The 22,230-nt window shown below is 38.9% G+C and overlaps 1 protein-coding gene across 1 annotated transcript; it reads right to left on the bottom strand.

The window, feature by feature from the left end:
• Positions 1–12,286: 12,286 nt before the first annotated feature.
• Positions 12,287–13,435, bottom strand: LOC125496546 (uncharacterized). Its single transcript, XM_048642040.1, has one exon. The coding sequence runs from the start codon at positions 13,433–13,435 to the stop codon at positions 12,287–12,289; it is 1,149 nt and encodes a 382-aa protein (XP_048497997.1).
• Between the last annotated feature and the right edge of the window lie 8,795 nt (positions 13,436–22,230).

Raw genomic sequence — 22,230 nt, 5'->3', positions numbered from 1 at the left:
GTACCGACACCAAAAACGACCCGAAATCCGCCTAAGATTGGCGGATAACTTGGACACATCACTTTTCTTCTGGACCTGCTTCGAATATTAACTCTATCTCATATTATCCTTAAGTATACTAAGTGCAGAATGAGAAAAACGAGCAAAATTTTACGAATTTGACTACAAACTCTTTCGCATTTCTAGCTCATGTGGGAATTATGTTGCCACCCTAGATTTTATTTTTCTGCACTGTTTTATACACAGACTAATGTCTAGACACTTGATGCATACTCTGAAAATTTCAATGCCTAGCTAACGCACCCTCAATTTCAAATGTATTTTTTCACATGCCGACATATATATCTATAGTCTTGTTATGTAGTCGATATCTTGTTTTATTATGGCACACTTTTTCTACAACTAATTAGGATTTCGTGATGTTTGATTTAAAGCTAATTTCTTAACTTCAGTGTATTCATTGTAGAAGCTATTTACACTAATATTTTTAAATGCATTCCAAATAACGTACATGTGGTGCGTGTCTTTCTCATATAGTTTTAAAAGAAACTTTATCAACGGGAAGAGCTTAGCGCACAATCTCAATGAGTATAATTTCGACACATTATGGTTGGTTTTTTTTCATAATTATTAGTTATGATATGTAAATAGAAAACTTTAGAAATCTATACAATGAATTAGACGACTTTTAAAAATAAATATAAGATGACTTATTTAAACACTACTAAATTGATAGATAGTGAAACTGTGAGGAATCGCTTAGCCAAATTGAAAGCATCGTAGGAACATGGATGTCAACAAATTGTAAAGGGCATTTAGGCACAACATGCACATTGACACATAATTATAAATAAAAGAGCATTTTAGCAAGATCAAGTGTGAAAACTTGATAAGTTAGTGTAGCAAAGCTAAGATTACAGATCAGGCGAGTTAATGCTAGAACTCATACAAAGTGTTGGTACAACAAAAAGGAAAGTTAAGAGTACAAATCTGGTCAGGTTATGCTAAAGTTCATGCAAAGTGTTTTTGCACCAAAAAGGATCCAATACAAAAGCTTAATCCCTAATAAACGTAACACGTACAACTTGCTATGGCAAAGCTAAACTAAACATTGATCGGCAAGCAGTAGGGGTGTCTTATAGGAGCAAAGAACATGATTTGAAGTTAGCAACACAAAAGATCCTTGTTCCTATCAGAAGCCCGCATTATACAAAAAAGTCAGATTGGTTATCTGGGCTGTGTTAATTCCAACGAACAGTCTTCGGACTTTGTAGCATCGTAGGATTTTGTTCCGAGCAAGCGCGATTCCTGGATCGATTTGTAGCAGGAATGGTTTTGTGCAAAGTCGGTGTGCAATTGGTTCAAACTTGAACATTCCCTGCATTAGAACATGCAACACTATTTAGGTGAGGTTTTGTATAGGTTAATAAAGCAAGCTGAGTAAACATGATGTGCGAATTACAGTAGTTGAATATACTGATATTAAGGTTTGTAAATAATAAAATGATGTTATGCTTTTCATCACAAAACTCCTCTACTTTTGTTGCTACAAGGTAGAAATCAACTTCTTTAAATTGATTCTAATGTTGGGAATTTGCTAGAACTGTCTGAAAAGAGGCAAAAAGAAGGGAGAAGGCATCTAAACTTATGTAGTTAGCTCGTTTACTTCTTAGCTAGGCTAAGAGTACTGGCAGAAAGATGCTTAAGCAAGTGCATTTATATTCATACATCAGATTTTTAAAGTTTCTGAGGGCAGGTGGGTGGCAAAAGGTCTTAGGAGGTTCACAAATTAGTTTTATAGAATTTCCTTGTTCTTTAGCTAAGATGCCGACCACGTTTGTATGCAGGACATTGAACATGGAGTAGTAGTTAAGTGAAGCGATTCAAGGGTAAGGGCAGAGAAATTAGGGATTGTGCTGCAAGGTAGCATGACATTACGCGCCTAACTATTATGTAAGGCATGGATACTCACAACAGTAATATCAGACGCGGTCATCTCGAAAAGAGCTTCACACTCTTGTGTGAAAGCTGTGAAGGTCATCTCTCCAGTGCCATCAGTTGCGTCGAATTTGAAAGTGATTCTTTAGAAGGACACAGTGGCAAATGGATAACAAAGTGTGTAAATACCATTTGTAAAATGGTGCATTGATGCAAGAAATACCTAGGTGCCGCTATGTATCTTTCCTTGTTGCAGAACTTGCATGTGAAGGAGGCGTCACAATCCACTTCGGTTCTCTTACCACAGTTGTTACAGCCTACGTATGTATAATTTTAGAACGCTCGGGATCTGGAATGGTGACCTTGCTCCAATGCTTTTCCTCCTACAACGTATTCCCGACCTGCGATTGGAATACGATTTTACATACTAATTAGATGTCTTACTCTAGTGAGTAACACATCACATGAAGATTATCGACAAACTTTACTATGTTCATTGCAGATTTGTTATGAACATGGGAAAATTTATGGCACTAACTGTTGCTTCAATTACCTCTTTTAACTTGATCGACTCAAAGGGGAGGATTTCATTTTGTTTGTTGGGATTCCGAACCTCGCGAATGTTTGCCATTCTTGCAAGTACCAGTGCACGTTTCTCTTTAGACCTGCAACCATGTTTAGGAACACGTAAGATGTAAGCTGGTTAAAGTAGTAAATGGGAGCTAGCCTGCGTTGAAGGAACGAACCATTTGCGCAATGCATTTGCTTTATCTCCAACTGGATTCCTGCGAAACACAGTTGACATGGTAGTTGACAGAGCAAATGCTAAAAGAAAGGTGTTCGCGTTAGAGATCGAGCACAGATGTGTAGTTGAGTGACGACTTTTGAACTTGGTATTTTACAGGCCTATGGGAATAAATAAAGAGTTTGTGAGTGTACGAGGAATAGATTAGTTAGAAATATTAATGTTAGCATGAGTGAAAAGCAACGTATTTAACAAAGTTAAGTTAAGCTAATGCATGTATTAGAGCTATGAGGCAGCTGCTAGCATTGCTTTTCATTGAAATTGGTAGCATGGAAAGCATTACCTTCGCGGCTAGATGGTTTGAGAGATGTAAAGCCAACGACAAGGGCTGGCCCAACCCATGATTTCAGGAGGTTGGCTTCTGTCCCTGTAAGATCATTCCAAATTGAAAAGGTCAAGGGTTGTTTAGTGCTGCAAGAGAGAAGAGGTTGTTCATTAGTGTTAGCGTGTTGCTTTGAAAGGCATGAATGTGTAGAGAAGTAATTCAAACCTGTGGTCCGTGATGGCGATCTCCCTAACTTCATGTGCAACACCAGCTAAATTTGTAACTGCTCGGGTATCCTCAACGAATAGGACAATGCCCAGCACATCTAAACAGTGGAAGAGACACAGTAAGGATTTGCGCACATGCTAAAGTAAGCAAAAAGAGAAGAGGTGCACACCATATCGATCACTCGCATCAGTTGTGCGGGGAATAACGGCTATTAGTTGATATTCAGGTTCTGCAGGCTTTGCTTCAGGATCTAAGTCTTGAATCATGGCTTGACCACCAAAGATCATCTGACAGTCATCTTCTCAAGCAGGTAGCGACCCAGCACTGCTTTTAGAGGTGCATTTGCAATCTCGTACTTGTGGTTGCTCTTGAAGACAGATTCATATTCCTCAATCTGATTCTCAAACAATGCTCCGCGCATTGTGTTACCCTACCATTTAAATGAGTGGTATGCCAGGTAATTATTCAGAATGCACAGGTAGTTCCATGTCAATGAGCAAGGCCAAGTAATATTTTAAAACTTATTGCTAGCAAAGGAAAGACAACAAAATTATCAATTGCTAAGTGAAAAGCTAAACATAAGAAAATCAAGCATATACAATAGCAATTACCTTCTCATCCTCAAAGAGGAGTTGTTTACCGAGTCTTTTTCTGAGGCGAAACCAATGTACGTGATTTTTCTTTTAGCTTCACTTTGACCTTTTACGCTTTGGTTGTGGGAGTTAACTTATCGAGGCAAGTGTTTACAGGTTTCATGCTACAAGCAAAGATTTGGACACACGTGTTAGGCATAACGAATATGCGAATTTCAGTTGTGCAGGCTAAGTTTAGACATTGTTATGGAGGTCCAAGGCAATATATGGTTGTAGTTAAAGCGAAAGGAAGTATTTTTTCAGATAAATTGCAAGGAATGTGGTCTAGTTTAGAAACACACCTTGTGGCATTGCACATAATACAAATATATAGAACAACTTCGTTTATTTGAAGGTTGGCCTGACATGGTAGGAAAATATAGGAGAGGATTATCTGGTCAAGCATGCTAATTCTGATAACATTGATATGCAAATTAGTTAATTGTGTTTTCCTACTTGATACTCAGTTATTATTTGAAAGCTTTGAACAGCTTTTAGCCTACTTTGCTAGCAAAGAGTGTAGGTTTTAACATGATGATTAGCACCTTTTTTCGAGGAGACCGCAAAATCTTGCTGTTATTGAGGTTAAATAAGCAACATGGCACAAAACACAATAAGTTTAATATATCACAATTCTAAATCAGTTAGTTTATGCCTTTACAAACATAGAAGCACATTTTGGAGATATGATTACTAAGTTTGAAGCCTATCGTATTTTTGTAAAGCATCTAGAAAATCTAGGTGATGGGGTTTTCTAATTTTTTTTTTAACCACATAAGCACAACATGTTGGCATAAGCAAGTCTGCATAGCATTTCAAAGGAGAGCATTTTTCTAAATAGGTTGTGAATAGTTAGTTGTTTATTTTAATTGTTTGAGCAAACAATTTGTGGTAGGAGAATTATCATACAGGGCTATATGAGGGTTACAATTTGTAACTGGTTAAGATGCACAACTTAAAGATAATTCTAACTATAAATGTTGATAATTGGGAAATATATGCTGAAAGCTTTAGATGCACAAGCAGAATAAGACAAAGAATGAATAAAAGTAGCAAAAGAGCATTCAATGAAGCCAGTATTATTCTTTGAAATTAAGGAAAAGCCATTGAAAAGCAAGCTTACCTTGAGTTGGTGGGTAAGACTCAATTTTCTGAGAAGGAAAGCGTTGGTAGCTAGTCAGCCTTACACTGAGTTATTGTGGTTTGCTCAATTTCTAGGTGAGGGGTGGTAAAAAAAAAGAGGGTTAAAAAAAGCAATCTAGTGAGCTGTAACAGTAAGTAGCTTCCTTTGTGTCCTTTTGGAAGAAATTTGGGGAATGTAGATTGTGTAGGTACCTAACTTTCTAAAAAAGACAACTCTCTACCAGTCATAGGTAGAGATGGAAATGGATCGGGTTCGGGGCGGGTGATGCTTCACCCGAATCCGTCACCCGCATCTATCCACCCCTCCCGATCCATCCATCACCCGGTTTAATCTTCACCCCGAATCCATTTATCCAATTTTCACGGGTGAAACGGATGGATCGGGTGGTTAACGGGTGAAATTAATTAATATATTGGGAAATAAAAACTGCTCACTAATGCTACAACACTAAACTCGAAATCATTAAACTGTTCTAATTAACAAAATTACTTGTATGAACAAAACTTATGAACCCTAAACACCTCCGAAAACCACCAACAAAGAGCAATGATTTACAACACTTGAATTCACAAAATCAGCCTCCATAATTAGTAGTAATCAGCATCTTATCAATCTCAAGTCTCAACCCAGAAATCAACACCATATACCCATAGTTCGAACAAAAAACCCAAAATCGAATTCCGACCTCAAAACCCTAAATTCAAATATAAGAACATGAACACCAACATAAAAAAAAAACGACATCAAAAACATCAACTGCAACGCAACAAAACATCAACAACATAACACTAGAACAACAATTACGAAAATAATAATTATAATTCAGCAAGAATACGTTATCAATATACAATAACTATAGTTATAAACATCAAAATATCCTAACTGACCACTGAAGATTTCTTGGATTGTTGTTCCTCATCTGTAACCACCCTCAAACTCTAGTACTTTCATCAAGCTCAGATTCGAGCATCACAGCAACTGAGCATACTGATGGAAGATCCTCGAAATGTGACATTGAGGTTGGGGAAGAGGTTACCGTTGATTCCTCATAATCTCATTGTTGTTCCCTTGCATCTTTCTCGAAGGTTGATCAATTTCAGCCATTAGAAGACCCTTTGAAATTTCAGCCATAGATGATAGATCTGAGAGAGAGATAAAGAGATAGTGAGATCCATAGGGAAGACTGAAGAGTAAGAAATAGCGGCATAACATAAGAGAGAGAAAGTGAGATTGTAAAATTAGACAGTGGGATGTGGGCCTTTACCCTTTAGGTCTGACCTGAAAAAAAATAAAGTTTTTTTTGAACTAAATGGGTGATGGGTCGGGTTAACGGGTCAGGTGATGGATGAAAATTGTCCACCCGAATCCGATCCGTCACCCGCATCCGTTTACCCGTCACCCGTCTAGCATCCGTTTAAACCGGATTTTTCACCCATCCATTAAGGCGGGTGGACGGGTGATCCACCGGATATTTCCATCCCTAGTCATAGGAGCCTATGACCTGTACTTTTACCTATTTAGTGTGTTAGAGACGACAACTTAATCAAAGCTTTAGTACAAGATAATAATATTAAAGGTGAATGTATTACTACATTTTATAAGTGCATGTATATTACAATGAAAGGCCACTGTAGTGTACTTGTATACAGTGGCAGAAGTGAAAAATCTTCTTTAGACTAAACTGAATACTATTTAAATGGCTTTTTTAAAAGCAACCGTTTGAAAACAGGTGCCTAATATTGATGTGGTGGCCACTTTTGAAGGAGGAGTGCCTTGCAATGGGGTTTTAAATTTTGTACAGTTGGGCCGACATTTGGTTTTGGCTAGCCTACAGTTGAGCATGTGTGCCTTAGTGGCTTATGGGCCTTGAGAAGCTTGAACATGGTGGTAAATAATAAGTTCTCTGACTTATCAATACAGCATATTAACTGTTATGGGTAGAATAAGAAAAATCTATTAGAACATCATTTAGAATGGTCGCTTTAACGTACATAGTAAAACAATTGAAACAGACACATCAATGGTCCAGGGAACAACCGCAAATAAATGGATATGGGTTAATCAAGGGTAACGTGAACTGCAGGCACAAGTGTAGGTGCAAGAAGCTCACCATTGGCACTCATTATGGGATAATTGGGCTTCCGCAGTGCAGTCTTGAAGCATGGTATCCGTGCATTTTGCGGTTAAATCATGTAACTCAAACAAAACGATGAAATGAATTAGATCTAACACATGCATTTTGACATAGGCAATTACTAAATATTATAGTATGACGTTTTAAATAGGAGGTCGTGATACCAAACTGGAACGCTTTGTGTTGAGGAATACAACCAATAGAGCAAATGGCTCAAATTAGCATGGTGAACCCTGGGCCACCAGAACATCGATGCATGTTAATAATATAATTGAATGTAACAATGCTTGTTAACATGAGTAAGCCCGGACCAACTGAAATTTAATCTAACATAGGACACCTAAAGATGGTAGGTATCTTGTGTCTGTGGCTCTGTGCTCGGGGGTGTACCACGCTGCAGCTAACTGCTCTGTGTATAGCAACTTTAAAATCATTACAGAGGGGGAAGGAGTGTGGAGAAGAAGAAAAGGGGATATTAGGAAAGTTTGTGGGAACGTATCAGTTGCAACGGAGTACATGATTAACGGCATCGCTTGCTAATGAGCAGAGCACGCAAACAAATGTGAAAAGTAATATGAAGTTACGGTGCATATGAAAATAGTGACTTCTTCTTGAAATGTTGACCTGCAGCGGAAACATCAGTAGCAGGTGTATGTTTGCAATTCAAGATCCTTTCATAATTATGTTTGCAATTCAAGATCCTTTCATAAGTCTAAAAGTAACAAAGTGCGAAGGTGTAATGTTAGTTAACAATTTCAAAATACACTGCCCTACTGAATGTGCTAGCAGGTGGTATTAGTTGTTACTCAAAATATATTATAGGATTGGACGGAAGTAGTCAAGGTGCACATGCATGGGCCTTGAAGACTAGTTTTGGTAGAAGTCCATCTGGATAGTACAACTGATCAAAGCGGTACATACTTCCTTCATGCGCAAACTGCAACGGTGTGTTCAGGAATGTAGGTGACCAGCACTAGTAGAAAAAGGACGATTTGCGTCGCCCTATTTGCGTCGCATGAAAGGCAATACGACACAATAACATAATTTGCATCGCATGCAAAGAGGAGTGCGACGCACAACATGGGTACATAATCACCATATACGAACTATATGCGTCGCACGTGCCTTAGGTACATTGCAAAAGCCCAATTTGCGTTGGATCCCCTGGCCCATCCGACGCAAATCGTCTCATCTTTGAAAAAAAAACCTTTCACACTATCTGCGTCGCGCCTCTCTAAGGAGCGTTGCAAAAGGATGATTTGCATCGGACCCATAGGCCCATCCGACGCACATCACTTGAGTTATTTACTTTTTGGAGCCCTAACAAACTGAAATAGTACACCATATAAAAAGCCCATTTACAATTTTTGCCTTAGTCTCAGCCGTTTCCTCTTCATCTTCTCTCTCTCCATCTCTAACCTAGATCTCTCTCAATCTCTCTCACCATACTCTCTCTATCTCACCCTCTCCTTCTATCTCAATCTCAAGACCCCCATCGGAAACACTGACAAACAACAAACGTACAACGAAGACCTCTCTCACTCTCTCTCTCCTAGCCGCTTGTGAAGACCCCCGTCGATTTTGGTTCTCTCACGATCTGAAGAACAACAACACCGGTACTCTTTCACTTCATCAATTGAATGTTGATTAATTTCTGTTTATCGATTTTTTTGGTAGTGACCACTTGCAGCATTGAAGCCAATTACAAGTTTTCCCTCCTAGATAGGAAAGCTCCTTATTGGTTTAACTCTTTTTAGGCGCCACATTTGATGTTTTGCACTAGTAGAATAATTGCTTATTGCTGCGGTAATATTGCTGCGGTTTTACCCATACGCAGCAATATATAACGCAAAAAGAAAAGAAAAATTATAAAATAACCATATTGCTGCTGTTTCAGCCGAAAACCGCAGCAATATTGTTTGAACAAATTTTTTTTGAAAATTTTTAATTATTTGACCAAACATATTGCTGCAGTTTCTGACAAAAACCGCAGCAATATACTAAAAAAATATTAAAAAATAATATTTTAATATATTGTTGCGGTTCCTACAAAAAACCGCAGCAATAGACTTTTCAAATTAATTATAGAAGACTTACCCCTAGGGTTTTTCACTCACTCACGCCTCTTCCTTTCACTCACGCCTCTCACATACAGTCTCACTCACGCCCCTCTCTCTCTCCTCCTCTCTTACTCTCTCTCTCTGTCTCTCTCTCTCCTCTCTTCCTCTCTATCTCTCTCCTCCTCTCGACCACGACTTGTCTTCGTACGCCAGATTTCTCTCCTCCTCTCGACCATGTCCGGTCTTTGTACGCTAGAACTCTCTCCTCCACTCGACCACGATCGGTCGTTCATCTGCCAGAGTTTTAAGTTTCGCTCGTTCGTCCGCCAAAGCTTCAACCACGATCGTCGCTCAAGATTTGATGGTTCGTCCGCGAGATTCGATGGTTCGTCCGCCAGATCTGACCATTGGTTCGTCTGCCAGATCTGACCATTGGTTCGTCCGTCCGCCAGATCTGACCGTTGGTTCGTCAACACTCGTTTCAACACTTGTTGGTGTTCGTCCGCCAGATTACTCAACCGTTCATATGCATAATTTCAACACTAGTTTTTTTCGATTTTTTATGGTCTCATAATTTCTGTATTTTAAGTTTCAACATTTATTGGTGTTTTGTTTTTCCGGTTCTGCCTTTTTTTTTCTTCTATTTTTTCGTTATTTTAGATCTGTAGATTTTTTGTTTTAGGTTTTTTCTTATTTTCAGTTTCTTATTTTTTTAATATATTTTTTTGTAATTAGTCATTGTAACTAAAATTTAAGTTGTCATAAGATCTGATAAACAAACTTATTTTCATCCTCCATTTTGAGATGTTATATCCATTAACTTGTCACTTGAAAAGTCACTCATTTAACCATTTATGTTGCTCAACAGTTAATACTCGGAAGATTATACTCAGAACATGCTGCTTTTATTGTAGGATTTTTTGATTTTCAAATTTAATTGCGAAATGCAAAAAAAAAAAAAAAAAAAAAATTTACCTACACCTGTAGCTATTGCTGCGGTTTTTGGTAAAAACCGCAGCAATATGCTTATTATTTATTATAAAATAGAGTATATTGTTGCGGTTTGTCCTAAAAACCGCAGCAATATAATAAAATTTTCTAATATAAAATAAATATATTGCTGCGGTTTTCGCTAGAAACCTCAACAATATTTTAACATATTGCTACGGTTTAAAACCGCAGCAATATATTAATTACCTATTGTTGCCCCCTTAATAATTGCGCGGTCAAAACCACTGCAATAGGTCAGTTTATGACCGCAACAACAAGCATTTATTCTACTAGTGTTGAGCAGCCAAATGATGAGTTCATTGCACGTTGGAGATATCTTCATGTGAGGGAAAGGTTTTCATTGGTTTCCCCCTCTTGTGATTTCGCCGGATTGAAAGCATTCTCCTCTTTGTCGATTTTTTTTTTCATTTTCTATATCTGATTTGCTTGGTATTCCATTTTAATTTTCTGTTTAATTTTCTTATCTGAAAGTTAGTTTTTTCATTTTTGTAAAACTGAAAATAATATCATTTCGTTTTTCTTAAATCTGATTTTTTTTTTTTGTTTTTTTTATGGTATTTATCCTAGTCTAGGGATTATTTTTCAGATTTAGGATTTTTTTTTTTTAAATTTTCTCTTCTGAAATTCCTTTTTTTCGTTTTCAGATCTCGAAGCCTTGTTCTCAAAGCCATGTTCTCGAAGCCTTCTTCCTCTTCAAGCTTATCGGAAACATCGACAAACAATGTCTGCCCAGTTTATTTCTCATGTTTCTAGATTAAGTTTTTGTTTTACATCTTTTTTTACTGCAAAAATGTAATTTATTTGTATTTATTTTACATATTTTTTTTCTCTCATTCGATTAGTTTTTAATACATTTTTTGATAGTAACCGTAATAAATTATGTTTAGAATCAAAACAATATTGTTGTGGAGTTGTATACAATTTGATTTTCTGTAATTTATGTATTCTTTTTAATGTAATTATCTCTTTTTCTTTATTTTCTGTAATTTATTATTACAAATCTACGATTGCGTTTGCAACAGCGCCTCATTCCATTCATAAAATTAAATTTTTTTTCCTCTCAAAAAAAAAATATTTTAAAAAAAAAAAATTGAAATTTGCATCGCACGTAGCCCAAGGTGCAACGCAAATCACTTATATGCGTCGCACCCTAGGCGATGTGCGACGCACATTACCCTCTGAAGCTCTATGTTAGGCTGGTGAGAACCATCTGCGTCGCAACGTATACAACGTGCGATGCAAATAGCTGGTGAATCTGCGTTGTTTTCGCATACAACGCAGATCATTTTTAGGTCATCTGCGTCGAGACCTGTGTCGTCGGGCCCAAGTCCGACGCATATCGACCTTTTTGTACTAGTGCAGGAGGAGAAACAAAGGGAACAGGTAATTTAGTCTGATATTCTAGGAACCGATGTAAGATTAAGAACTATATACTGGTGAAGCTGGTTACCTGAGGTGTTGAATTGTTGCTTTGCTACCAAAAGTCAGGTGAAATAGCAAGATCTTAGGAAACACAGTGGAACCTGGGGAGTGTAGTGCAGCATAATAAGTGCACAAGCATGAATCCAATGCTTCAAGCACACTGCTATAAAGAGAAGTAAAATCAGCAGACTCACCAAAGTAGCTTAATCATGCAAGTGAGTCTGTTCCCAGTTGATTTCTCGAACCATACTCGTATTTAGTTTGGACATAAAGCACTCTGCAAAACGGAGTATGACTAAGCATGAACAGAGCTGGTATGAAATGTACGAAGCTAAAACCATTTAAATGCAACAAACTGGAACTCACCATTAGCAAGATATCATTATATAATACTCGCTTTTTCTAACACCCTAAAAGAAATAACATTCTTAACAGCGGTGGGATGATCCTGTGGAGATACGCTGGGCAACACTTTAACTTTATTTGATTTACGTGCGCTAGACAAGCCTACGTAGAGCTGGCCGGGGGAAAAACAAGGCCGGTGTAGATACAAGCCGACCTGATTCAAAGTTTGTCCATGTGACTTGTTAATAGTCACTGCAAAACTGAGTTTTATGGGAAACTGTTTTCTTTGGATCTGGAAGGGGTTAAAATTGCCCACCAACATCTTCATTCATAGGCGTTAAAATTGCCCGATCTGTGAAAAAAATGTCAGGACAAGCCCCTACATTGATCTCTGGGAAGACGCTTTTCATAAGCTCACTCACACAATTGGAGTTCGCATCAAACGGGAGAACAATCTGTGGCGGTATTTGAATAGATGCAACTTCAGCAGTTTGGAGGCACCCATTCCCAAGGTCAAGTAAAAATTCAGAAAATTGTTGGTCTTCTCGGGCACGCATATTTTCAGTTAGGCTGAAACGTATAAATGTGGGCCATAGGGTAGATGACACAAGGCTAGCTTCAACAGCCTCATTCTGAGTTTTTTGCGGCACAACTGGCAAAACTTGGCGGAAATCACCGCCAAAGACGACAACTTTACCTCCAAATGGAACATTGGGGTCACATAATTCTCGCAATAGTAAATCTAACGATTCTATGTTCTCCTTTTGAGCCATTGAAGACTCATCCCAAATAATCGAGCAAGTTTCTTTTAAAAGCGCTGCGAGTCCGCTTTGCTTAGACACGTTGCACGCCTTCGAAACAATGTGATCAAGAGGTATTTTAAACCGAGAATGAGCAGTTCGACCAGTGACTATGTTTTCTGCAGCAATACCCGACGTTGCTACAGGGAGAACAATTTTGTCCATCAAGCAGACTTCTACATAGAGTGCTTGATACAGGTACGTCTTCCCCGTCCTTCCTGGCCCGTCTATAAAGAAGGCGGCAGCTTTGCCTGTTCGAATGTGATCCATAATAGAATCAAACGCCTCTTGTTGCTTGCAGTTCAAATGTCCTCGTACTTCTTTGTACTCATCTGGTATTGGTGCATAAAGTGCGTCAATAATATCTTTAGTTCGTTTGATCTCATCACTTTCAGCCCCCTTCAAACCATCGAGGTCAAAATCTTCCAGAGTTTTCCCCATATCCTCAAGGAGTCGTTCAATTGCTTTTATAGTAAGTAGTGCAATCTTTTCCTTCTCTTGGTAGAACCTGCGCACAAAGTCTTCAGAAAGGTTTCTGTAGAACTGATGCCACAACGCTAGAGGGTTGCTAGGCTTATAAAAGATTAAGATTGTCGTGAACAAACGCCGCAACGCACTAGGCATTTCAACACCATATGCCTCTTCGTGCATTTCACAATGGAGTCATCTTCTTGAAGGAGCCCTAATTTCAACGCTGCTTATTGGAACGTTGCACATAAGTAGCCATCCACGGTTCGCAGATCATCAAATGACGTAGGTCCACGTACATGGGCAAGAAGAAGGCGTAGGAAGTACCGCTCACCCTCTACTGGTACAACAAATATCAAACGGCCAACAATAAATCTTTTGTGCACTCTTTTAGTCCATGTCTTTGTAGAAGCTGTTAACACGTAACATTCTGGAAACTCTAAGTACAAGAGTTCACCATTTGCAGTTGCATTCATTTTGAAAAACTCGATGTGCGACGTGCAAGACCTTACTTCACTCGCGACGATGCGAGCAAGCTGTTCAGCAAGATTGAACTAGACTATCTGTGCATTGGGTAAATGAACCTGAAGGGGGAGCACAGAAGGATACTTTTCAAAGAGGTCAAACGAAAAAATTCTTCGTGCAACCTCACAAGGCGAAACCCATCGCCCAGTTTGAAATTGTGCCATTTCATCAACTGGTTTTGGATTTTCCTGATTTGACACAGCAAATGATATTTTGTCATGGCCTTTGTAAACATACTTGTATATGTACTTAACTGCTTGGATTGTTGAGCAAACTTCAACATTTGAATGACAATCAAAGAGGGCGGAGAGGTAAGGATTATATGGAATAACCCATGTATTGTCCATGGCGAACTTGTGAATGATAGTTTTTTTACTATCATTTCTTCTTCTGTAAAGTGGAAATCCATTTTCGTGCGTACTTGTTTCTTCTCTAAATGCCTTTGGATACCCATACTTGCATGTTCCAGGGATGTTCTTGTGTTTCATACAAGGACATTCGGTGTTAGCGTTCCCACATGGGCCATGCATCATGTGGCTTAAAATAATTCTTCGCAAGTGAGGGTTGCTCTCATCAGGAATTTCAGCACTTATAAACTTGTCAAATGCATCAGGTTCATTGATTTTGTAAGCTGGTTTCATAATTAGCAGTAAATGCGCACGTGGAAAACCGCAATTTCTGGAATTCAACAACATACATGTATGCTGGAACCTCACCCAAGACACTGTCCTCGACAAGCATTTTTTTCAATTTAAGCAGTTTCGCACGGAAAACACGAGCGACTATATCTGGCTGATGTTGGGCAAGTTCACCAAGGGCAAGGTGATCCTTTATCTCAGGCCAGTTTTGATCACACGTCATTGTAATAAACAGGTCAGGCTTACCATATCGCTAGCTTGCTGCACCAGGGTTAGCGCATTTAAGTAACACCGCTTCATGTCACGGGGCCCACCAAGGAAGGTAGGCGGGAGGATAACTCTACGGCCCACATTTGCCCCACTATTCTCGTCCCCTTCAAAGCAATCCAAGATGCCTTGGTACAGCTCTGCCCGGATTGTTGCCTGATTTTGCCTGAAAAAATCCAAGCTTGTGTTTTCAAGCTTCACGTACATATCAACGATGAATTGATTAAACAAGCGACACACTCGCAAAATGTAGTTCTAAGGTCACATTTGCAGGACATATGCATAGTGTGCTCTGCAGGAAATTTGAGTTATGGTTCTTTTAACCTGCGTCGCAACTACACAAAGGAAAACAACAATGATTGTTGACCTAATTAGGTAGTCGGACAGAAAATATGTTAAAAAGGGGGTGGAGGAAACAATCTAACCAGCACCCTCGGCGGATAAGAAGGTATCGACATCACTGGCTAATGTGGCAGCAATATTTTGCTGGGCAAGGACACGCTGCTTACGACCACCACTGTTTGTTTTTTCAAGACTGTGGTGCCAACCACAATCACCATAGGGCCGAAGGAGGGGGTATTACAGCGGATCGTAACACCCATAGTAGTGCATAATCCCGTGCTCGCGTTCAGCCTTTTCGTGGATAATAATATGGGGTCTACCAGTCGCATTGGTTGCAGAATCCTCAGCCCATATTACGGCAACCTCTTCAGCAGTTGGAGCATTGTATATGCGCTGGTCAAGCACAGGGTCTTTGTTTAAGCGTATTTTTGTATCCTCCACAACATCAAGCTTGCGCAGGGATCTGAAAATTTTCGCATAAGGGTTGTGTTGCATGATTTCCATCAAAATAACTATCACATCAGGCCTCAGTTCAAGGAACAAATTCAAACGATTTTCTGATTCATGTTGAGCATCATAGAAGTATAGTTGTAAGAATTTTGGGTTATGGTCAATAGGCAATAGATTAGGTATGAAGTGGTAGATTTAGCCATGTAACTTGAATACATAAATGCCTTTTTGAGTACATGAATCAAAATCGCCACCAAGAGAACTGAAAGCAAAGAGGTCATTATAAAGGTGTGCATATGTTTTGAAGTGCACAGCATCATCATCTTCTGAAGTGAAGAGCCTAATGAGTTTTGATGGGAACGAATTGGATGCAATCTCAACTTCATCATCAGAACAACAGAATCCAGGCGGTTCAAAAATAAACCTAACTGCAGAACACTTAGGACAACGCTTTACTAGAGGCAAAGTTAGCGCTACTATTGGTATTTCCTGACCAACTTTATTAGCTGCCCCAACTGGTAACCCGGAAATATAGTTGACTATATACACTATATATTAAGTAGGAACTTGATGCACATAAGGTGTGTAGTATTAGTCTTTACTTTATGTTTGTTTTTTTTTTGTTGTTCCACCCTAGGCTGTTTGGGTAGTGCCACATACTCAGATGTGTTAGCCTACATGCTGGTTGTGCTATACTGTCTAGAATCAATGGCTGAACTGAGAATACCTTCAGGACTGGCACTGCCTGCATTTTCTTGTAACATTCACATACGTTTAGTAACATAGGTCCTAGGAACCTTTGCCTTACCTGTTCAAATGATTCTAGTAAGTATTTGAACACACAGGGAAGGATTAATAAGTAGATTGCGGAACAGAGAAAAGGTGTTTGGGTTTTGTGTGCCTTGGACAGAAGAGTTACTCGTTGTAGAGTAGTTAGGGTGGCTCGGTCTAAAATGGCCAATCTAATGCAACCTTACAACTGTAGAACACTTGAAAGCCTAATAATTTAAGGTCCCTCTTCATCTTGAAAAGATAGCTAAAATGGATGGCAGAATAAGGCATGGTAACTTCTATTAGGTGCACAACTATATCCTACATTCACAGGTCCCATACATAGCTAACCATTCTAAGCATCATTCCTGGAAGAGAGCTTTTTAGAAATACCCATAGTAATGGCTCCTAGAGGCGATTAGAGCGAACTTGACATCGCATTGGAAAGTTGCAGTATTCTCAAAACGGAAGCGAGTATTCCTGCATTTGTGAAATACCACAGAGAAACAGGGTTATTTAAAAACATAAAGCATCACAATGGCAAGTTAGATTTTGGACAGCTAGCGCAGTTTCCACAGAAGTGAAGACACCAAGTGTAACCCGATTCCGTCATGCACACAAACATATGTCTCTAGAAACAACCCTAGCCTAGATAGTAGTGGAGTTTCTCTTTTTTGGATTCAAAACGTCTATGTGTGTATTTCTGCACATGTAGATTTGCACGATGCAACCATATTGATTGCGAATTCGTTAGACTTGCCAGGCTTTTGGCACGATTACATGAAAATAATTGCTTGCAAAAACGCTTTAAGTTATGCAAAGTGTAGTTTAAGCTGTCTCAAAAGTTCATGTATTCTCAGGCAAGGGTTTGCAATTTACAGTTAGCGATGCAAGTAGCATAGTGCCATTCTTCAGCACCAGTGAAATAAGTTGTGATGCATTATCAACTTCAAGTTCGGATAGTGGTTAAACTCGTTTTAGACAATTAAGGAAACAAACTGGGAAGTATGCAGGCTACTTGAACGTAGAACAGCAAGAGCAATGTGGAAAACAACAATAATATAGGCAAGATTGCATTAAGCGCATGAAAATGTGCAAAATATGTTACAACTCATGTAAGCCACAAGAGCAAGCATACATATTACAAGAGAATACATGAACTTTTAAGAGCAACTATAGCTAAAGTAGATATAGGAGAGTCTTGAAGATGAACCTAAGCAACTATCAAAGTGCGCAGCAAAAATATGAGTTACTATTCTCAATACAAAAGAGCAAGAACACACCTATTGCAATCAAATCCTAACAACATAGACGGCTGAAATGTCTAGCATCCATCTTGCTTGGTCCGCTTTAGAACAGTTTCAAGCTCAGAGGGAATATATACAGGAGAGGGACTGCAAAGCTTTTGTGAGAACTTGGCACGCTTCAAAATGATGGCCTGGCTTTACGCTTCTTAGGTGGAAAAGGACATGATACCATCGTAGGTATCTGGAACTGTTTCCCGCGTGGAGTCAAGCAATCTTGAGTGTTCTTGACCATCATAGGCAAGACACTCATGTAGTCAAGTGTACTGTGCCTAACAGAACGGGAAGCATCTAGGTATTTAACTTGAGATGGCATCCCTTATGGGAGCCCTCTCTCAACACCTTCTAGTTCAACTCTATTAAGCCTATAGAGGTGGCCACATCTATCAAACATGCATTTCTTGCCAGCTGTGAAGTCCTCAACATGAACATCATATTTACTAATGAGGTCACGAATAGCTTGTTCAGCAGCTTTGTCGCACGATTCATCTAAGCTGGCAGCCTCCCCACCAACATACACGTAAGCAATTGGGCCACACTATGTCCTCACGGCTATGCAAGCGTTGTTCTTAGTTAAGTTGACAACACCATAGGCATGGACTTGGAAGCTTAGGCACTCAGTAATTTGCCTTAGTAGAGCTTGGAATGGGATGCGCATTGAGTTTAGCGACATACTTACAACCTGTCAAGGCAAAATAATGGACTTTACAACAAATGGCGTGCACACAGATCAACCACGCCAGACAAGGCAACCGCCACATCCCAAACTCTTCCTGTATTCCAACATAGTCACATGTTTATGGGGAAGCTTCCCAAATTAAATTATTTTGGGTCGGACATGTCTTGATGACAGATACATTGTTAGAGTACATTATAATCGCTCTTAGAAATCAGGTTCTAGCATTCTTCCTAAACCAGCGAGCACAAGCACTTCTCATACTCTAAGGTTGACATTATAAGTGAAACGTAGCACGAAGACTAACTAACGGACAAAGCAAAATGACAGGTAGCATGAAGGCTAATTAACAGACAAAACAACAAGCAAGCACACAACCACCACAGCAACACATACACTTCACAAAAGAAGAATTAGCAAAAGACACTTAACAGATAACCACAATTTGTTAGCAAGAAAACAATATTGCGTACGAAGAGAAACAATTACCAGGGACTGCTTTGCAGTTTGGCCAGCATTGATATGTGGAGAACAAAGAAAATCCTATAGTGAAAACCAAAACCAGTGAGATTAAAATGTGGAAAACAAAGAAAATCCTACAGCAAGAAACAAAACCAGTAAGATTACATAACGGTCAAAAACTGGTACCTATCCACAGCAACATGGAGTTGTAAGTAGTAAAATTTAAACTAACATCCTAATATTGATCATAAAACAACAGGCTACCATGATTTTTCCAGACCCCTAACCTATATGATTGCACATACTAGCTACAACATCATTTTCTGACCATTAAAAATTGTACAACAATTTCTCGTATTAATTACATTATTGTCTTCTGACCAACACAATATAGGATGCTATAACAGTTGCCTAAATGGGTAGATGTTTGTTGAACACCAGAGTAACGCAGGAAGCGGAAAGCGCATAAACACGTATACTAATAGGAATTTCTACACGAACACCCTCGGGATCGTAGAGTCTTTTTTGAAAGGGGGAAGCATGCACCAAAGCTATACAATGTAGTTCTCCAATCTAATTCCCCAGGACAAAAGCAGCATGAAATACAAAAAAAAAAAAAACATAATGCAAACGAAATCTTCACTCTCATTCCTTTGATTTTGAAACAAAAAACAACCATAATGCAAACGAAATCTTCACTGTCATTCCTTTGATTTTTAAACAAAAAATGTGTAAGAGTTTATGCCTTGAATGTGTTTCGACGAAATGCGTCGAAAGCAAGCTTTGCAGTACCGCCCGATCGGGTCGGGTGAGGCCGCCCAATCGGGCCCGGGACGAACTAGAGAATTGGAGTGAAAGGGAAAGCGCCCGATCGGGTGAAGTACCGAACAACGACTCGGGCGAACTTCGCCCGACCGGGCGCGTAACCAAATCTAGGAGAAGTATAAACCGTCCGATCGGGCGGCTGCCCGGTAAACGGGAAAACGCGTTTTCTGAAGGGGATATAAATATGTTATTTATATTCTAGGTTTTAGACTACGAAAAACACTCTATTCTCTCTGTAATCTGGTTTCTTCTCATAATAAAATATTCTCCCTCTCTCTGCCGTGGACGTAGCCAAATTTGGTGAACCCCGTAAATCTGTTGTCTGTTTTTATTGTTTTTGTATTCATAATTTGTTTCTCTCTCACTTCCGTTATAACAAATTGGTATCAGAGCTTTGGTGATCGATCTGTGTGAGAAAGATGTCTAGGATGAATGTCAAAATTGATAAATTTACTAGGAGGAATAGTTTTAGTCTGTGGCAGATCAAGATGCGGGCTTTACTGAAGCACTAGGGGTTGTGGGCATAGTTGGCAAAGAAGGCAACGGATTCAGTTACCGCTGAGATGGAAACTCTGAGGGAAAAAGCGCATTCAACAATTATGTTGTGTCTGTGTGACGACATAATTACTGAAGTTGCGGAGCAGGACACTGTTGCTGGTCTGTGGTTGCAGTTAGAGAGTTTGTACATGACGAAATCTCTAACCAACAAGTTGCTTTTGAAGCAACGTCTGTTTAGCCTGGTATGCAGGATGGTACGTCTCTAAGAGATCACTTAGATAAGTTAAGTACTATCTTACTAGATCTGCGAAATATTGATGTTAAAGTAGATGATGAGGATGTTGCTTTAATATTGTTGGTATCTTTGCCTGTATCATATGAGAATTTTGTGTATTCCTTTATTGTTGGGAAAGATAGTCTGTCGTTAGAAGAAGTAAGATCTGCTCTCCATACTAAAGAGGTCCGTCATCAGGCTTCTGGGTCTAGTACAAAGAATCAGGCATCTGGATTAGTAGTTACTGGAGGAAAGGGACAAAAGAAATCTGGTAAAAAGAAGATGAACTTTAAAAATTCAAATTCTAAGGGTCCTAAAACTACTGATATCTGTAATTACTGTAAATAGATCATAAGAGAGCCTTTTCCATTTCCATGGCTCTCAAGGGAATGAGCAAGGTCCTGTTTGCTTATGTTTCCTTTAACCTTGGATGCACACCCATCCAAATGGTTCAAATTACTGAACAAAGCTAAGCTGAATGACTGAGACTACATCAGAGAAGAGTTCCACAAATAATACATATACAATACTTAGCTTCCTATCGGCCTTCGTGAGTTGGAATTAACTAAACAAGATACCGATGAAGATTTCGTCACCTTCCTTAACAGATGGAGGGAAAATGCTACACAAATGAGTAATAGGCCATCTCAGGAGGATCAAGTCCGACTGGTGATTCGTAACCTGCAGGCTAAATATGGGGATCATATCAAGTTCCAACCCATAAAGTCTTTCACGAAGCTCTATAAGGTAGGCTTGCTGATTGAAGAAGAGTTACAGGCCAACAAGAACAAGGGTTCCAACAACAACTCATTGAAGAAGAGTAATAATAACCCGTGTAGCTTTTATGTCAGTGCCATAAATACTGAAAATAAAGGTTATTAAGGACCTCAAAGGACATTCACTATATTGGGCATGACTCTAGAATAAGCCTTCACTAGGCTTCATGGAAAAGGAGTGCTTCAGCCTATCGGCTCTTCTCTGTACCCTCCTTCTGAGAAAAGATCCAGCAAATGGAATCCTAATGCCTAATGCAAGGACCATCAAGGGAATGGGCATACGACATCACAATGCTAGACTTTGAAGCATCATCTGCAGGATATGGTTGAAGGCGGTAGATTGCCAGTTCCGCCTGCAGCGAAAGTCAACAATAGCGACAACCCCTTGGGAAGTGCGTATATAATGTCGTGGCATAGTCATTTAACACTAGTTTTCTAGGTTGAGTCGGAGAGTCCTTCCCCTAGCTCTTTTATTTTCTTTCTTGTCACGTCTATGTCATTTAGGATTTTATTTTTAATAAGCCTTGTTCTATCTATTTCTAATTAATAAAATAATATCATTTTCATTTTCATTGGTCTTCCATCATTTTTATTTATGCTTCTAATTCAATGTTGAAAGGTATACAATTTTTTCAACATATACCCCTGACAAATTTTTTATTGCACCATATATCCTTTCGACTTTTGAAATTTACCATAACACCTAATGGATATATGGTGAATTTCGAAAGTCGAAAGGGTATATGGTGCAGACAGGGATATATGGTGAAAAAAACGAAACTTAAATCATGTAATGAACTTGACTAATAATAATAAAAGGAGATCTGAAATAAAAAAAATGAAGAAAAATAAAAAATGGACATCCTTTGGATCAGGAGTTATCCCCCCCCCCCCTTCCCTTTTCCTCCATCATTGTTAAACCATCATCTCCATGATCCTAAACCATCATTAGCCAAATATCCCTTCGACATCAAAGCTCCACAAATAGCCTTCCAATATCCTAAACGAAAAACTTGTGTGCAAGCCTTACTAAAAAAAAGATCAATGCTAGGGAAAAACAAAAAAAAAGTGAAAAAGATCAAAGTGCAAAAGAATAAAAAAAGCAAAAGCGAAAGAAAATACATAAGTCAAAAATAAAAAAAGAATTCATAAAGGAAAAAGCCAAGGCGA

The sequence above is a fragment of the Beta vulgaris genome, chromosome 4 (assembly GCF_026745355.1).
Source record: "Beta vulgaris subsp. vulgaris cultivar EL10 chromosome 4, EL10.2, whole genome shotgun sequence".
Taxonomy (NCBI): Eukaryota; Viridiplantae; Streptophyta; class Magnoliopsida; order Caryophyllales; family Amaranthaceae; genus Beta; species Beta vulgaris.
The sequence above is the reverse complement of the archived record's forward strand: the minus strand, read 5'-3'. Positions and strand labels throughout refer to the sequence as shown.